At 37.7% G+C, this 19,214-nt stretch overlaps 5 protein-coding genes across 5 annotated transcripts; 4 read left to right on the top strand and 1 right to left on the bottom strand.

Annotated features, from left to right (window-relative positions):
- Positions 1-2,997: 2,997 nt before the first annotated feature.
- RO3G_09478 (uncharacterized protein) lies at positions 2,998-6,738 on the top strand (the record flags this gene model as incomplete). The annotated part of the gene is made up of 10 exons (XM_067664063.1): positions 2,998-3,188; positions 3,256-3,275; positions 3,334-3,879; positions 3,935-4,182; positions 4,258-4,289; positions 4,339-4,510; positions 4,584-5,655; positions 5,755-5,940; positions 6,097-6,341; positions 6,403-6,738. 10 exons carry the CDS (start codon positions 2,998-3,000, stop codon positions 6,736-6,738), a joined length of 3,048 nt encoding a protein of 1,015 aa, XP_067520164.1.
- Positions 6,739-8,954: 2,216 nt separating this feature from the next.
- On the top strand, positions 8,955-9,569 carry RO3G_09479 (uncharacterized protein; the record flags this gene model as incomplete). The annotated part of the gene is made up of 1 exon (XM_067664064.1): positions 8,955-9,569. One exon carries the CDS (start codon positions 8,955-8,957, stop codon positions 9,567-9,569), a length of 615 nt encoding a protein of 204 aa, XP_067520165.1.
- Positions 9,570-10,537: 968 nt separating this feature from the next.
- Positions 10,538-16,117, top strand: RO3G_09480 (uncharacterized protein; the record flags this gene model as incomplete). The annotated part of the gene is made up of 5 exons (XM_067664065.1): positions 10,538-11,783; positions 11,868-12,059; positions 12,106-13,734; positions 13,789-14,040; positions 14,232-16,117. The coding sequence occupies 5 exons, from the start codon at positions 10,538-10,540 to the stop codon at positions 16,115-16,117; spliced, it is 5,205 nt and encodes a 1,734-aa protein (XP_067520166.1).
- A 441-nt stretch (positions 16,118-16,558) lies between these two features.
- Positions 16,559-17,236, bottom strand: RO3G_09481 (uncharacterized protein; the record flags this gene model as incomplete). Its single annotated transcript, XM_067664066.1, has 2 exons — positions 16,559-16,887; positions 17,188-17,236. 2 exons carry the CDS (start codon positions 17,234-17,236, stop codon positions 16,559-16,561), a joined length of 378 nt encoding a protein of 125 aa, XP_067520167.1.
- Positions 17,237-17,500: 264 nt separating this feature from the next.
- On the top strand, positions 17,501-17,845 carry RO3G_09482 (uncharacterized protein; the record flags this gene model as incomplete). Its single annotated transcript, XM_067664067.1, has 1 exon — positions 17,501-17,845. The coding sequence occupies one exon, from the start codon at positions 17,501-17,503 to the stop codon at positions 17,843-17,845; it is 345 nt and encodes a 114-aa protein (XP_067520168.1).
- Between the last annotated feature and the right edge of the window lie 1,369 nt (positions 17,846-19,214).

Genomic DNA, 19,214 nt, shown 5'->3' on the forward strand with positions numbered 1-19,214 from the left:
AAAGTAACTTTATTTTTAATCCTATGAAAGATATTCTCATGCTCTAAATTCAACAAATATCTTTGAGTCTTCTTTTAATTGTAGATTCGATATATTCTGGCAGCTATTTGAGGTTGCTATAGAAATAGTTGCTGAGGTTATGCACATGATAATCGTTTAAAAGCACCTTCAGTTGCTAGTGTTCAAAATATTTAATTATACAGATTAAAGCAGTATACCAAACATACCAGAATTATATAATAACCATTTTAACTTTAAAAGTATCCACAGTGAATAAATTCAAAACATTGGTTCATGAATACTGTACTGCAATTTTTCTAAAATTGAGTTAATACTATTATATTTGTAAAGATTCCAAGCAATACTAAAATGACAAAATTAGTAATTAAAAGAAAATACACGTTTCTAATACCCTGATTTCTCTGCAGTATCGTCATATTTTTACTCATTTTTTCATACATCTCAACATTTGATGTTTCACTGTCATTCAGTGTCACGCAATGCATTATGCAAAATTAAATTACCGCTAATTTCATGTCAAAGTCGAACCCAGTACAATGTAATTTTTAAGCTTTTTTTTTATCTATTTATTTTTTATTGGAAGCACAAGTCATACAGCTACCTTAATAAAGATAACCTTAATATAGAAGAAAAAACTAATGTTCAACATTGCGCCTTTCATTTCAAAAGTAATCAATTAGTTTATGATTTATAAACCACCAACCCAAAAACTAAATTCATAATCTATAGTACGTGAGAGCATTGCATGCCAACGACGAAGCAATGGAGGTTCCGTATAGTCACACACAATTTGGTGTCGTACTAATGGTGGACGTCGTCGGTAAGTGAGATTAGCTAAAAGTTCTGACAAGCCCTAGCATAAATTAATAAAAAAAAAACACTAGGCTTTAGTTCTGTAAGTTTATTTCATTAACAATATTTTAAATCAAATATGAATTATTTATGGAAAAAAACAAAAACCAAAACTAGTTAACAACAAAGGCTCAGGAGAAGGGTGATTCTGGAGCAGAAGCCATAGCTATGGAAATTGGTGCTTATATGGGGGAGGTAAACACAAAGTACTGTAATAAATTTCGGTCTTTTGATTTGTTTATGATGAAAGTGTATTCAAATTATTGAGTTTTATGGAGGCGACGTTGTAAAAGTAATATGAATAGAACGTACTTGTTTAACTGCTCTAAATCAATAGTTAAAAGTTCTTAGGCGATGCTGTTTTAGTTTGTTTCCAAACCATGCAAACTACAGAAGAAAAGACTACAGAGAATGCTAGTTTCATTATTAATGAGGAGCAGGAAACAAGCGAAAGACAAAAGAGTTTGCTGATAAAAAGAGCTGTTGAATGCGGTCTGCAGCTTTTAGCTCGACTTTCACATTATAGAGTATACTTAACAGCTGAAGAAAGGTCCAAATACAGAACAACCAATGGAAGGAAAAGAGAAATCATTAGGCCAACTATATACGATGCCATGAACCCAGTGGAAGACAGCGGAAGTAATAGTGACCCGGATGACTCTATATCTGATACATTTATATCCAGTAATGAACAAAATGATGTTAAAGAAAGCAATACTTTCCCACTCAATAATTGGGTCTCAAGATTTGTATCAAAGAGAAATAGCAGCCACAAAATTAAGAATGATAGAAGAAGAGATAGCATAGGAACAGAAGGGTCTAGTGGGAATTTCGAAAGCAATAGCTCCATTGATTTAGAGTTACATATGGCTTTATCTTGTGGCGACGTTGTCAATATAGTGGTGGGAGATATTGAACACAAAGGAACAGAAAATCCTAAGTACAAAAATGCTTATCCTTTAGTCGATCGTAGTATGGTGTACAACGGGGAAATTCAAAGCGCAGAAGAGATTTCGAAACTAAATGGAAGATTGGAATATGCTGTTGGTGGTGAACCTGTAGAACTATTAGACGAAGCTTTGTCGATTGCAAAAGCTGGTGAGCTTAGCGTAACATCAGATGCTTATGAAATCATCCAACGCCAAAGAATGAACCTGTTATTTGAGAGAAGGAGACAATTCTTTGTAATAAATAATGTTGCTGACTCTACCATCACACAAAAAAGCATTGGATTTACATATGGGCATACTTTTAAACATCCAGTCGGTGCCCAAAATAAGAAGAACATCTCAATGAATAATAAAACCAATATGGATTATCTCAAGAGGCTGCCTGGTATCAGAAAACAGGCGACCAAGCTAACAATTGATCCATTGGTTCCTCGCGTTAGGAACACCTCATACATGAATCTTCCAGTTGATCGAAATAGTTTCTATGGCAAGTATCTAAACAAAAGTGCGCTGTATCGAATGAAAAACAGCATCGGTGGAATCGTGCCTGCACAGTTTCGTGACGTAACAATCATGTTTGTCAGCCTGGGCAAGACAGACGTGACAAACAAAGATGGCCTTATTAAAGTACAAGATGTTGTTCATATTGTCCTCAAAGCTTTGATTGAATATGAGGGAATGTTACAGCAATTTGCAATAGACGATAAAGGTGCGTCTATATTTCAATTATGTGTAATTATGTTGATCGATTTTTAAATAGGTGCAACTGTTTTGTCTGTGTTTGGGTTACCTCCATTATCACATGAACGCGAAGCAGTGTTTGCAGCAAAAGCAGCACTCGAGATACGAGACGAGTTGCGTAATTTGTGGCTATGATGATTTTTCCATCTCATTGTCTACTGGTACAATTTTTACTGCAATACTTCCTTATGACAGCCCTTATAGACGAGATGCTAGTATAGCTGGAGATACGATTGTCATTGCTGTACGCATGCTCAAGTTCTCATTTGCTAAACAAAATGTTGTATGTGATCAAGCAACTAAAAAACAAATCGGGGGCCTTTGCGAATTTGAAGACTTGGGAGAAAACCTGGTTAAAGGAAAAGTAAAGCCGGTGCAAATATATAGCATACAGGAATTTACCCCTCCCGAAAGGGATAAACGAATATCTTTGATGAGTGTTGAAAAATCTAATGGGTTTATCGGCTACAAACTAGAAATGACTAAAGCAACAGGCTTTATAGACAGTTGGTTTGAAACCCCAAATCACCATGTTTTAGTAGTGTCTGGTCCTTCTGGTACCGGCAAAAGCTTTTTTTGTAGCAAATTACACAGAACAATTATTTCACATGATGTTCTTAGTTGGTAAGCTCTATTTTAATGTAGCATTGTAATCTGTTTCTAACCTATCCTTCACTTAAATTATTGATAGCTGGTCTTCTTCTACTGAAGGTGAGGCAAACTTACGTGGTTAATATTTTACAATCTAAATTTAATGCATATTATACAGTTGAAAAAGGAAGCAAATATTACTTATTAAAAAGCATAATGATGACCATGCTGGAGATTATTGATTCCGAAAGAGTCCCACACAAATCTACACTCAAGTCAAATTCATATTCCAATAGTAATTTTAGTAGCAGCAATAATAGTTTGCATTCTCCCAGCCACAGCTATCAACCGGAAGGCTCAGATGACTCTACTGACTCTTCTCCAGCATCATCCAATTTTATTAGAAGTAAAGATTGGTTCAAGCGTCTTGCTTCACACACATCTAATAGACCTTCATCATTTGCGCTCCCTTATAACCATGCTGAAGTTAGCAATGAAATGTTTGAACTAATTAGACGTTGCCTTTACAAATGTGGAGAGGAAGAGGGCTATATACCTCTATTTAAAGCCATTTTTGCAACATTGAATGATATTGACGAAAATAGATATACAAGGCTTTTGGATGGTAGAGCTAGAGATATTTTGTTGACTGGTGTTATTACTCGCATGACTCATTACGTTTCAAAACATGTTGGTTTGGTTCTTGTTTGTGACGATGCTCAATGTAAGTAATTCATTATTCATTAACGAACTTTAAACAAATTAAAATTCTTTTAAAGGGGCTGATTCTGCTTCGTTGAATATTTTACAACATATCCATGAGCATTGCCAAAGAGTGATGTTATTGATGGCTACCCGACCCGTTAGGGATTATGATCTTACTTTTCTTGAATTGTATAAAAAAGTAGGATCATACGAGGAAATCATGTTGAGTGGGCTTTCTGAAGATGAAATTGGTGAAATTATACTTCAGAATTTTGACGGTGGTGTAAAAAAAGTTAGCCCTATTATTGTTAAGGTTGTTCAGGTAAGAAAATGACCAATGCAAGTCAACTTTAATTTTTTATAATACACCTTGACCAATTAATTTACGTGCTACTAGAAACGTACAGGTGGAAACCCATTATACGTTAAGTAGGTATCAAGGAAGCTAGAGATAGATAACTACTAATGTTCCTTAAAGAAATATGTCTATTATTTTGAAAGATTTTAACCATGTAACTGTTGTACAAGGCGAGCTAGTTCCCAGTGGAAGTTCGTTTGATCTGGAAGATCTTCTTGGTAATTTCGATTACAAGAGGATTATCAAGATGCAATTCGACAGGCTGGATCCCAGCTATCAGGAATTTTTAACAGTAAGTGTCGTTTTTCCCAACGAAATTTTTGTGATAACTATTGAGCTTTTTTTTTTTTTAAAAAAAAATGTAGGTTGCTGCTTGCCTAGATCAATTTTTTACAGTATATGAAGTCGGATCAGTAACAAAATCAAATAATATCATTTTTCAAAACAAAAACAAAGACGAAATTTTAAAACATCTGAAGAAATTTGATGCCTATGACTTCTTACAAGTAGTTGATAGTGGAAACACATTAGAAAATGACACTGATTTATACAGTTTTACTCATATCACAATTCCTCAAAGCATATACGATATGGTTTCTTATGAAACACGTATTTCATTACATCGCTCTTTAGCAAAATATTATGAGTCTCAACTTTGCCGCGATAATTACCCTCAACTCATACCTAAAATAACTCGACATTACCTACAAACTGACGCAATTGGAAAGCAACTTTATTATCTTGAAGCACTAGCAGATCAAAACATACAAAATTACCTGCTGCCAGAGGCTACTGATAATCTACAACGGATAGTGAGGATTTTGGAAGAAAACAAGCTTGAAGAGCAATTTGGAAATATGCACTTGAGTGATATTTACCGTCGACTGGGTATATGTTTTACCATGAGAACAAAGTTACCTGAGGGCGAATGCTTTTTACATAAAGCGTTAGAAATTCTTGGTGAACCATGGCCAAAGACTCAACTTCAATTTGCTTATAAGCTTTCGATCAACCGCTTTATTCAATGTTGCCATAAGCAATTTAATTATCTTAACAGCAAATATCAGGCTGCGTCTAAAAAAGAACGTATGCGCCGGCTAGTGGAAATTATGGAAAATTTATTTAGCATCTATTATTACACAGGAAATGGAAAAGGTTGCACATACGTCTGCCTGCTCGGATTAAATGCATGTGAGCAGCTTGATGATGCTGGGCAAAGTTATAGCTTGTTTTTAGCAAGAAATGCTTTGTTATTTTGGTTAAATGACCGCAAGGAATACAGTGTTTATTATATATCCAAGGCTCTTCAATTAATGAATAGCGTCAAGGCCAATACAGAAACACTCTCTATGTGCGCATTTCTATGTTTTGCGGCTGGAAAATTTACTAATGCTAGAAATTTGCTTTATCAAGTAACAGAAGAATCAAAAACTCTGGGTATAGTGACAGACTGCCAATCATTTTATATGTCAGTTGGCTTGATCGTAACAATGCGAATATTTGAAGGAACATTCAGCAACTCTACAGCCGATATAGCCTTGTTAAAGCAAATGGCTGATACAGCTCATGCTAATGGTGATTATGAAGCAGAAATCTGGCTAGGTGTCTACAACATTGCTAATGCTCTTGTTATGGACTGTATGGTTGACTGCAGCCCCTATGTAGCCTTATTGGAAGCTTATACCCAAGACGCTGCTAGCTACAACAGGATAGCAATACATGGTACATTAGTTTGCTATTATGCTAGAAATCGGGTATATGATCTAGCAAAACGCCACATTCAGAAATTAGTAAATGCGCTTCCTTCTTTGACTGTTACTTGTAAAGCTTTCCTTTTTTTCTTCTTCTTCTGTAAACTAACTTCATATTCTATTTTAGCAAACACCTTTCCTATATTTGGTTTGATATTTGCCACAATGGGATTTTACTCAATGATGGAAGACGGAAAAATTGATCTTGTAGCTGATGGAGATATAAAAAACTATGAAAAATTTATTCTGGGATTATCTAGATTGAACCGTGCCTTTCAGCTAGTCAAATTTTGGGAATTTACCCAACCTTGTCTCTATTTAGCGAGAGCACTTCCTTATATCGCAACAAGGCGCATGGTTGAAGGATATATGGTGAGTACATAGCTTAGGAATAATACATATGTATTACATACAACAACTTATTCAAATCTAGGTACTTCGCCATGGGGTCTTTGAAATGCACTTTATTCATGAAATTAAGTTTTTGAAAGCATACTACTGGGCCAATCTAGGGAAGTTTGCGTTTACTCCTGAAGATCGTATTAGTTGGACTGAAAGAGCCACGAAAGATCTCGATTTACTAGGGATTCCAGCTGATACTTACTGTAATCCAGACCCAGAGAACTTACACTATCGTGGTTTTCCTGCTGATTTTCGTTTGTGTGAAACACCACAAGAAGAAAGCAAAGAAGATAAATCGAGAAAAGATCAGGATATTGCCGAAACTTCATCTGATGCAAAAAAACACGTTCCGAATGAAACAGTATAGATAATTAACGGTATCTGAAGCGTTTTTCTTCAGCTATTTGATATTGTATAAAATATTAGAGTAATAATAACAAAAATTAAAATTTTATCAAATAAAAGTAATCCTGACCTGTCTTTATTTAATATTTATACGATGACATTTAAAATTAACGTAAGTTTTAGCTGCTTCCCTGTCTATTTATGGGAACATCATTTGAAGTAGCAAAGCATCAGAAATGGTATTTTAAAAAATATGTATTACAATGCAATTTTTTTGTGTTTACTTAGCATCTTGCTTCGTAGATCAGAGGTGTTTGCAATAACTTGACAGAAGTTTTTGAATGATTTACAATGAAGATAATTAACTTCAAGGGATCTGTTTATCTCGCGAGAATAAAAAGACTATAAAATTCAACGAGACTTAAAAAGTTGTATTTTTATTTAATATCATTGTATCTAGTCTTTATATCTTTTTCATGAAGATTCAATCAAATCCTTTTCAAGATACTTTAATTAATTATAGCTGTATATTTAGTATGAATAAATTTTTACATGAAGACCTGTTCCTGGTTATGCAAGTGGACTGTTTATAATTGTTTCTTAATCATATCTATTTTTCATTCATGTGTCATTGCATCAGGAGCTATATCAAAACAACTTGGATTGAGTTAAAGGAGTGGAATTAGTCATGACCAAATAATAGAGAAAAGACTGTAATAAATCTTAGAAAAGCATTCACTACTCTGATTTCTTATAAATTGAACATGAATCATGTTTAAAGTATGTTGGGATACGACATTGCCCCTTCCAGGTCATAACTACTTCTGGTTTTAGACTATTAGTGTTTAATTATGAAGATCAGTATAAGTGAATTTCTCTGTTGTGTAATATTGAGCAAAGCAATATGTTATGGTAATAATGTAATTCATAAGTACATGTTATAAGAATGTGTAGGTAGCAACATGTGGAAGGTTTTTTATGTTGACGATTCTACTTGCGAATGAACTGTGGATAGAATGTGAATTGACATTGTAAATTGGATTATTGGAAGCTTTGAATTATTGAAAGATAGCGTAAAGCGTTGAGATCGTACGTATTCAGATAAATTGCAGTCACGGGTAATTTCTTGCTCTTTTACTGCTTGAATTGTTGTGATTTTTTCTTGGTCTTTTTTCACTTGAATTAGGTTCAACGTTACGTTGTCCATTACGACGATTCCAGTATTTTAGTATTGGCCTGTTATCCTGAAATTGTTTGCAGATTTCCAAGTGTCATCTTTCTCATCATAGCCTTTCCAACGTACCAAGTATTACCAGTTACCGGTGTTCAGGTACAGTAATTTAAAAGGTAGCAATAAAACCAAAGAATACTTTTTGAGACTGAACTTGGTTTAAGACAATCTTGATTGTCAGTCGTGCCTATTGATCCGTGACAGACTAAATTTGACAATAAATTTTCTCTAAGAAACTTACACTGTGATTTGTGATTTATGAATTCAACTAAAATATTTTTACTAACTTCATTAAGAGAAATAAACATATGAGTATTTAATATATAATTAGAACAAAACAAAATTTTACCAAAGAATTGTTGGTATTAAATCTTACTAAAAGTAGTTTTGAAGTTATTCAAGCAATTGCAGTTATATCAATTCTTGATAACAAACAAAAGAGAAGAAAAGAAATTTTAAAACAAATCTGTCATTGTAAAATAATTGACAGGTTTTTGGGTTTGAAATTTAAGTAGACAATGAAATATTAAAGATTGCTCGAGGTTTGAAAAGACAGAGGAATAGTGACAAAATTGGCACGGCACGGAACAACAGTATTAATAAGCTACATGTAAAATATATCCAATAGACAAACTACAGGTTAATTCGGATAATCTTCATTAAGGATAAGATGCTGCGTAATTGCACGGTTAAACTATATTAAATCCAGGAACTAAATCACAGTCAGCCGCAGTCAATCATATACGAGTATTCTATGACAAATACAACAATAGAAGAACACGTACCCCTTACCTATTTGGCATCAGCTATATCTTACTCATTAATTATTAATCCATGACATGAAATATTATCCGTGTATGAAAAGTATAAATAGAGTACAATTTTCTTATTAAATAAAACAATCTCTTTATCGAGTCTCGTCCTCTCTTGTTCCTTTTTATTCTTGGATAAATCATTTTTTTTTGACGAATTCTCTTTACTCTATTATTACTACACTATTCTCAAACATGTCTATCAACTCTAATCTTTTGGCTTCCAACGAAGAAATTCTTTTTTCTGAAAGTGATCCCGCTTTCATTGGTCCTCGACTTGAAAAATCTACCATGGTTAATGGGGTGGAACTCTCTAGTCATGGTTCGCCCATTTCTAATACAGAAGACATAGAGAGGGAAGAAGTAGAAGCCGGGGCACCCATTTCCCCACTTGCTGGTGTCAAGATCAGTGGCGCAGCACCACCTTCTCAGGTCTTAGGTGGTCGTAATTTAATGGCTACCATTCAGACTTTGACGAAACAGGTTGAGCAAGTTGCTGCGGCTATTACTAGTCAAGAGCTTACGGGAAAGCAACTGGCTAGCCTTTCTCGTGAATACACCACCAAGTCCACCATCTTGGCCTCCTTGTTGGACCTGCAAGCAAAACTGGCTAATAACTTGGCTATACAGACCAATGGCTCTGCCATTAACGGTTCTAACAGTCAACCCACGGTAGTTCCTCAAAACTTACCTTTATTTCAATATACTGGTAATGTAGAGAACTCGGCATTGCCTGTCTATAAAGACATTGCTGATTGTATCCGACGTTTTGAGGACATCCTCTTTGCGTATCGTTTGGATATACAGTGACTCCCAAAACTGTCCCAATGTTTTGTAATTTTGTCTTTTACCGTCAATTGTGCGATTACTGATTGCGTAAAGTATGCCTTGTTGTACCTCATTTGAAAGCTGTGGCGGTGTAGATGTACGTGGTACAGACTACTTCTCAAGTTATGTAGCACAGACGGAGATAATGAATGTAAAAAATGACCGGTGCATTGGGACAGTTTTGGGAGCATATTGAAAAAATCACAATTTCTTTATTTATTTATTATTAATAGTTTGACCAACGTCCTTTGTTCTAAATATACTTACGTATACGTTGTGACATACTTCCTGTAACTTTTTATCACTCTTCCGGCATTATAAGCTCGTATAAAACTTGATTATACGTTCATAAAGCTCATTCATGAATTTTAGTACAGTTTCATAGTCATTAAGCCTCCTTTTCACCAATGATGACATGTTTTCCGTAGTCTTTAAGCCAGAAGATTGTTCAGGCCATTGTAAAACATTATAAAATCGTTTTTGAAGGTACTACTTTACTACTTTCGGAGTATGCTTAGGGTCGTTGTCATGCTGGCAAATCACCTGATGACGTTGGAAGCCTACTTTATCGACACCATATTCTATCGTACACTCCAACTTACCTTCCAAGGTCTCTTTGTACATTGCTTTGTCCATATTACCATTGGTTTTGCACATCCAACCGGCTCCAGCATAGGTAATGGCATTCCACAGCATGATATTGCATCCATCGTGTTTAACAGCAATCTTCACGTGATGGCGTTTGAGGCTTTCCCCTGATCGAATCCAAGCCTAGGTGTGTCCATCCAAATTAAATCTATTTATTTTTGTCTCGTCTGGTCAAATAACGCGTTCCTAGTCATCTACTGTCGAGTTACTCTGAGCAATACACCAAGAAAGTTTGTTGCGGATATTCTTTGTACTGAGTAATTGTCGTATTTACCTTAATAATTTTCTTAATGTCGTGTGACATGGTTCTTCCCGACAAAGAAAATTTACCACCTTCTAAGCCACAAGTTGGCCCACCTACCACCAACTACTCTCAAACCCAAAGAGAATGGACCACTGTAGTAAGAGGTTCCATGAAGACATCCAGCTATGCTGAGTCGCCTATTGCCATGAAAGACAGCTCCACACCTTCTCGTTCACTTGCTAGCATGGCTCACTCTAGCAACCCATTGCATCAGTTTCAAAAACCATTTTTAAAAGGGACCGCTCAGGGGTCTGTTTTTGTTGAGATAACATGTGTTCAGGATAAGAAAACATTTCTGAAAGAGTTGAAAGATGCTTGTGAGGATAATACTCACCTATGGAGTATCGAAGATAATATTCGCCGGGATTACGGCAAAATGTACGCTGAAGTTACTTTCTCCCCCACTTTTACATCCCGCGTCTGTGAAGAGGGCTTGAAACTCCCCTCCTACGAATCAAAGTTTTACGGTTATCGTTCACTCTCTCCTGATTCCGAAGTTTTAACCATCACCTTTAACGGTCTCCCACGTCAATATGGTCGTAAGGATGGCGGACTACGTCAGCTGCAAGAAGATATGCTTGCGAACTTAACACGCTTCGGCAATGTCTGTGATAGTGGTACTATTTCTGGGGCCACTGGGGTTTTTTCAGGTCGAGGATACGCTGTTCTCGAACTTCGTGAGTCTTCTGAGTCCTCTTTATCGCATGAATTTCACTGGCAATTCTCACCACTCAATGACAATAACACGTATGGCCAAAACCGTTCCTGTGAGTCTCTGGTATACGCTCATTGGCGCTCCATGCCACCTTATTGTCGATACTGCCATAGTCCAGCCCACGCTATTGCTGATTGTCCTGTGAAATTGAGATCGATCATTTGTTATAATTGTAATGGACATGGGCATATGTCCAAAGGTTGCCCCAGGAAAAACACACATAACCAACACAGTTCCTCCAACAAAAAAGCACGTAAAACCCCTGTGTTTCAGGAACTTGTTCGTGTCCCCGTTTCCTCCGCACCTACGGTGAGAACTACTGGTGTTCATAGTGAGGCCTCTACCACACTTCAGACGACTGACGTTACTGCTACTCCTGATGCACTTTCTACCCAGACTGAGATAACTGCCAATCCTACTGTCACCAATACAAATTCTGCTGATATCCCTGTTGCTTCCAAGTATCAATCAGGTACTTTGGCCTCTCGATACGCTCCTCGTACCACACGGTCTCAAACAGCAGAATCTCGTAAATTCGGTTCTAGCGAATCCATCAATAATAAAACTGACACTGTGCCTCCTTCTCCCATATGTGCCTCCTGCCATCAATTAGGTCATAAGACGAAGAGACATAATAAGTGTCCACTCAATCCAGTAAATCTTGCCAATAATACCCAGCTCCAAACTGCCTCCACTGCCGATGGGACAATGGAGATCGACACCGACGACTCACCCAATTCGAGCCCGGAAGGCCCATTTTTGAACGAATATGTACAGTCTGAACAAATACCTGAGGAACCGCTGGGTGATCTTGATCGTCCAAATCAACAATAATCTATTTTTAATGATAGATACTCAAACGCTAGGCCACGATAGTTGCGATAATTCCCAAACTACTCCAACTATCTCTTCTTCTTCACAAACACACTTTCAACCGGATCTTACACAACTTCACATCGCTACTATCAACTGTCGAGGTCTTCCCAAGACCGCCGATACATCAATACGCACTCATTTCATTCGTTATCTTCGTACTCATAATCTGGATATCCTTGCTTTACAAGAGACACATGCATCCTCAGTTTCTTTACAGCAAGTCTTCCATACCCAATTTCAGGCTCACGACAGTCTTTGGTCACGTCATTGTGGCCTCGTCTGTTTTTCTCCTGATTTGTCTTTTAGTAACTCTGTCTTCAGTATATGTGGCCGGTTTATTACCACTACCATCTCCCATATACAAAAGGCCTTCGATCCTCTCAGAGTAACAGTTATATACGCACCTGCAGCATATAGCGAACGTCAAGCTTTTCTCTCAAATCTTATCGGACACCCATCCTCTGGTTTCGATCTTGCACCTCATAGACATATTTTGCTTGGAGATTTCAACTACTCCTATGCTTTACATCTGTCTGCTTCTCCTGCTCGACAAGCCCCATCTTCCTGGCTACAGTATCTTGAACAATACTTTGTGGATGGCGTCACTCCGGCTGGTTCTTTCTCTGAAGCTACTTTTCACAGAGGACTTTCTCGATCTTGTATTGACTACATCTTCGTGACACCTGAGTTGATTAATAGCAAACATTCCTCGTCCACGACGTATATTCAACCTGCGTGGTCTGACCACTGTTTGGTCACTTTGCGTATGCGTCTACCGACACCCGCCTCTGACACAATTGAGCAACCACCAATCACAGGTAAAGGTATATGGAGGGCTCATCCACGCCTTGCTGCGTCACCTGAATTTTGTGCTAAACTGAAAGGCACTATATCTGATTCAATCGCTTCCCTGCCATCGCACTGGTCTGCTCAAGATAAATGGGACACCATCAAATCTGTTACAATATCTGTTGCAAAAAAGTTCTCTCGTCGACAGACATCTCATTTGAAATCAGTAGAAAAATTGCTTCATCATAAAAGGGCCAGTCTAACCAATTCCGTGTCCAGATTCGCTGACAATGCTGCTAACCTCCGCCCTCAACTTTCTGTTATTGAAAGCCAACTCGCATCTATTCAACAATACCATGCTGAAACTTTGGCTTTAAGATCTGGTATTCGTTGGCGAGAAATGGGTGAAATTTCTGCTGGCTATCTTAAACGTACTATTGCCCAACGGCAATCTCGTCAAAAGATCTCCAAGCTCATCCATCCGACAACGGGTGAAATATGCACCTCTCCGACTGAACTACAAGCAGCAGCAAGAGCGTTCTACTCTGACCTCTATTCTCCTGACCCTATCAATGATGGTGCAGTCCAAGATATTCTTAGTTCTGTCCCCTCTCCATTAAGACTCTCTGCAGGTGATCAGGATTTCTTGATCTCTCCTATCGAATGGGATGACCTTATGGAACAAGTTCGTCGTTGTCCAAATAAGAGTAGCCCAGGCCTTGATGGCATACCATATGAAATCCTGCGTCTGCTTTTCACTCATCCTGATTGTAAACTTATCATCCTCCAAGTTTATAATGATGGTCTCACACAAGGTATATTTCCCCCCTCCTGGTCTCGCAATTGTGTTTCACTCTTGCCGAAAAAAGGGGACTTATCTGATCTTAAGAATTGGAGGCCCATCTCACTTATTAACACCGACGCCAAGGTTTTCACCCGTATACTAAATTCTCGGATTATTCTTTGTGCTGATACATTGATTACTCCCTTTCAATCCGGTTTTGTGCAAGGTCGTTTCATTGCTGACAATGGCCTCCTTATGAAATTGGTTATGGAACACGCCCGTCTTTCCAACTCATCGGCGATTGGCCTTCTACTTGATCAGGAAAAGGCATATGATCGTATACACCCAGATTACCTTCGGCAAGTGCTACAACGATTCGCCTTTCCAGATTCTATCATCAACTCTATCAGCTCTCTCTTCTTTAGCACTGAGCTTCAGCTCAATATCAACGGCTTTTTATCCGATCCTATCCACAGTCTCGAGGCCTCCGTCAAGGCGATCCTCTATCACCAGTACTTTTCAATTTAGCGTTCGAACCTTTACTCAGGAGTATCCTCAACGATCAAAATTTTAAAGGGTTTCAGCTGCCACGATCACCTCTATCCGCTTCGTCACCTGAGGCCTCTGCTCCAGTCAAGCTCATGGCATATGCAGATGACGTTGTCTGTTTTCTTGAAGATCCGGAAGACCTCATAATTCTCCACAATCATCTATCGACTTACTCTAGAGCTTCCAATGCAAAGGTGAATTTTCACAAAACCGAGGCTTTCTCACTATCCGGTTCTTCTGGCATATATCAGCTATTGTGGAGATCCCATTTGCATTCTCACAACATCTATTCTTGGCATGACCGTCGTTCTTCCTCATGTATTGTTTACCTCGGGTTTCCACTGTATACATCAGTCTCTCAACGTAACCAGTTCCTTGATAAGATCATTCAATCAATTGTCTCTGCTTGTGGAATTCACTCGCATCGTTCTCTTTCGGTCCGAGGTAGAGTCACTATTTTGAACTCCTTGATCCTGTCTCGTCTCTGGCATGTCCTACGGGTTCTATCTGTGCCCCAATCTTTTTTGAAACGCATACAATCCGCGGTTTCTTCTTTTGTGAACTTTAGGCAATTTCCAAAAATTGGTTTTACTTCTCTGTGTACATCGCGCCGCCTTGGTGGTCTCAGTGTACTTCATCCTGCTATTCAACAAGGTGTACTCCAGCTTCGCTGGCTCCTGCCACTTTTGGCGCTTTCCCTACAGCCACAATCTAGTACTTTTTGGACTGAATCAGATATCGGCTATTCTTTTGTACTTCCTCGTCTGGTTGACTTTTTTCTCTATCACTGTCTTCCAAACCATGGCTCCACTTCGCCTGACTATGACTATCGCATACAACTTTTGTTTGCTCACCTCCGTCCTAAAGCCCTTCGCCACATTGATAGCTCGTTTCGACTGCTTTTCTTCGCCATGGATATGCTTCCTCGTCCTTTTGAAGACGTTGTGATTAATAGTCGCACGGCCATGTGTCTCCCTCTCTCCGATGTGTCTCTTCCTTCCAACAACACTCCTCTGTCTAAAACTACTGCTATCCTGCCTGCTTCTACTGCGTACATCATTGATGCCACTCATGGAAGAACGCGATCTAGACTCTCTACAGAGATATCTTCATTTCCTCGACTTTCTCGACGATTCTTGAAATTGGTGCAACTTGGCCAAGTTCTGTTGAAACCTTTCTTTCTAAGGACTTTTACCCGACAAACTTCGGCTGGCTCTGACCGCATCGATGCATCTCCCTTTCTTGAGGCTATGTCTTTGATTATTTGCCCTGCTGTTCCCAAGGTCACGTCGAAACTGTATCGTCAACTATGCCTAAGCACAAAAAAACTCACAACTACACACCCTTCTCTGCCGGTTAAATCCTGGAAACAATTTTGGTCTTTTGAAATCTCCCACAAAAGTCGCAACGTGTGGTTCCGTTTATTACATAAAAAATTACCGTGCTTGTCTATTCTACATTCGTTTATACCAATCAAGTTTGTCACCTCTATTTGTTCTATTTGTTATACCGCTGTGGACGATCTATCACACTTCATGTTTCTTTGTCTTCCAAAACTTCTGGTATGGCAAACCCTATGGTCCGATTATTTTGATTTGAATTTCTCCAAGCAAACTCTTCAAGACGCGCTCCTTTTATTGCGCCTACCGTCTACCAAAAAATCTGTAGCTATTTCCTCAGCCTCCATTTTTGGTGCTATTATCCTAGCTATTTGGCGTAGTCACTGGTCCTCTGTGTTCGATGATTGTCCATTCCGCTCTTCCTTGGTCATTCAGGCTGCTAGAAAATTGGTACGATTGTGTCTTCAAGAAAAGTTGCTACTCACGGGCATATCACCCCTTCCTCTTCCACATCTCTCTGAATAACCATCTTCATTCCGAACTGTTAAACTGTCAGCAAACCACAAACAAGGTTAAAAAAAAAAAAAGGAAAACTTCCAATCAAAACAAAACAAAACTATACCCTAACATAAAATTTAAAAACCCAAAAACATTAAGTGACTTTATTTTAAAGTCTTCAATAAACAGTTGAGCTTTCTTTTGCTCCTAATAAAAAAAAAAATTAATGTCGTGTGAGATCACTCAAAAGATTCTTCAACTAATAATTTGACTGTATATCATATATAGCCCAAAGTGCTATATACGATAAACAGCCCACACAACTTATACCGTACTACCTCGGACCCTAAATCACATTATTATATTCTAAGACGTAGTTTGTATTGAATGGGCTCGCTCTCTTCTGTCTTCACTCAATAAAGAGGTTCAAGAGACTCATCGATTTTTCGACTTATTTTATTACTTTTATTAATCGAGAGAAATAACACGCCTATTCCACAGTAATGGCTTCTTTGGCTTCTCAATCGCGCCTAAGACTGACTTTCGAAGGACTTTATGAACTCTTTCAACACCTACGTTCTTTCCAATATCGTTTTCAAGACATTTGGTAACCTTCACAGCACTCGGAACACAATTTTTGGTGAGCTGGCGTACATAGTAATGTTCATCAGCTGCAGACAATACCTTAGATCGACCCCCGTTCGGCCTCATAACACTAGAGCAATGGGTTTTTCGGAGCCTTCTAATCGTACTCTTACCTAAAACCGTCAATTCTTCCATCTCCCGAACCGACTTACCTTGTTTAAGGAAAGTAATAGCTTGAAATACCATATCTCCTGGGACTTGTTTCACGTTGAGATTTAATGAGCGAGTTATAGCCGAGTAGGAGTTTAAAACTTCCGCAGATGTTAATTAGGACATCGGATACGTTTGCGGCGCTAATACATTCAGTTTGGTGATTGTATGCAAGTTGTTGATGGATATTTTGTAGATATTCTGATTTTTTCAATATGCTCCCAAAACTGTCCCAATGCACCGGTCATTTTTTACATTCATTATCTCCGTCTGTGCTACATAACTTGAGAAGCAGTCTGTACCACGTACATCTACACCGCCACAGCTTTCAAATGAGGTACAACAAGGCATACTTTACGCAATCAGTAATCGCACAATTGACGGTAAAAGACAAAATTACAAAACATTGGGACAGTTTTGGGAGTCACTGTACAGGTGCATTGGCAGCGCCTCATCTCTTTCTCACTTACCCACACTCAGCGTTCTTGGTATGATGAATTACGGGTAAAGAAGAACTTATCTTGAGCCACATTCAAGGAGCAATTAACCTTGAAATATGGCATCGAATCCATTGAGGCTCAAGCCAACGCCTCAAGAGAGCTGTTAACCATCAGTATGCAACCTGATGAAACGGTGGAAAAGTACACTGACCGCTTTTTGAAACTCAAGCGTGAAGCCACTCCGGTAGCTGATGATTTTTTGGCCATCTTGTTCGTGAACTCCCTCCCTGGCAGCCTTAGAAATCATGTCAATATGGCTCTTGTTAGCCTTAATCAAGAAGCAAAAAATGACATCAACCTCCTTGCTAGTATCGCAAGAAAGTTTCATACGAAACAACAGATCTTGCCTAATATGTCAACCAGAAAGTTCAATAACCAACCCTCTCAAGCCAACGGGTTGAACCCTCCCAGTGGTATTCATAAAAGAAACCACCGTACGGATGGAAGGACTGTTGTATAATGGTAAAAATAATAAAGAAAAAGGTAGAAACAAAGATCGAGAAACAGTTTGAGTACTTTTTGAGACTGATCTTTATTTCAGTTTAAGTTAAAGTAAAAATTATTCTAATTGAAGGCAGGTATTTATATCTTATTGAGTGAGTGGCTTGATATCTTCTATTGTTATCGTTCTTCTAATATTCAGGTACTTTAGCAAGTGTTATCTATAATTATGATTATGAAAACTTTTCATTTGTTCTTTTGTATGTCTGTCATAGATTATCTTTTATTCTGGGAATTCCTTACTAATTTGAAATAACGTTATTTTACGCGTTATTTCAATCATGTGAAAGATTAGCAATATTCCTGACATTGAATTGGATTTGGTTATTTTAGTTGATACTTCTTCTTATCAAAGAACTCTCATGAATACAATGCATATTCTACAAGAACATGTTTAATTGGAATTGATTGTATGATCTTATTTAAATAAGCTTGTATTTTATTTTATTTTAATTATGATCTTGTATTAAGACTTATATTTATTAATGTCAACTACAATCAGTTACTGTTCTACAACATGTACCACGTACATCTACACCACCACAGCTTTCAAATGAGGTACAACAAGGCATACTTTACGCAATCAGTAATCGCACAATTGACGGTAAAAGACAAAATTACAAAACATTGGGACAGTTTTGGGAGTCACTGTATAAAACAGCAATAATAACGAAAGAAGAAGAAAGTATGCTAAATCAGCAAAAAAATGTAGATTTTTATTTTTTTTTTTTGATTATTAATATAAATGTAATGTATTATTAATCATCTAAAGCGAATGTGACGGCTTCTGAGTCAGCAGCATGGAACAATCTGGGAAATTAAAATTCTTTGGGGCACCCGGAAAAATGGTCCGGATGTTGCTGAAATGTTTGATCTTTTGTGGCTCTCTTTGAAGTTTTGTGTGACGCATCAAATTTTTACTGCCAATAAAGTAATGTTTTCTCTTCAAAATAAGTCGTGTTTCGTTTAATTTGATTGAGATTTGGTAAAGATAGAGTAATATTTGTGAATATTCTAAAAACATCCGGACCATTTTTCCACCTACTGTAAGTACAACCCTGCCAACCAACAAGACCACGATGAAGAACAGGATCTTGACGATGAAGCCGTCAAGGACATCCACTACTACTCATCCTTATGTAAGTTGCAACCGTTTAATACAAAACTTCACAGTTTTAATAACAAACGTACTGATTCCTTTTTTGTACCCATCACTATAGAAAATGTCCGTACTTGGGCTTTGGTTGATACTGGGTGTAATACTTCTACGATCCCTCCTGACCTAGCAAAAATTATAAACGTTAGAACTTTTCCTGTTTCAGGAAAGT

The sequence above is a fragment of the Rhizopus delemar genome, genomic scaffold (assembly GCF_000149305.1).
Source record: "Rhizopus delemar RA 99-880 supercont3.7 genomic scaffold, whole genome shotgun sequence".
Lineage (NCBI taxonomy): Eukaryota > Fungi > Mucoromycota > Mucoromycetes > Mucorales > Rhizopodaceae > Rhizopus > Rhizopus delemar.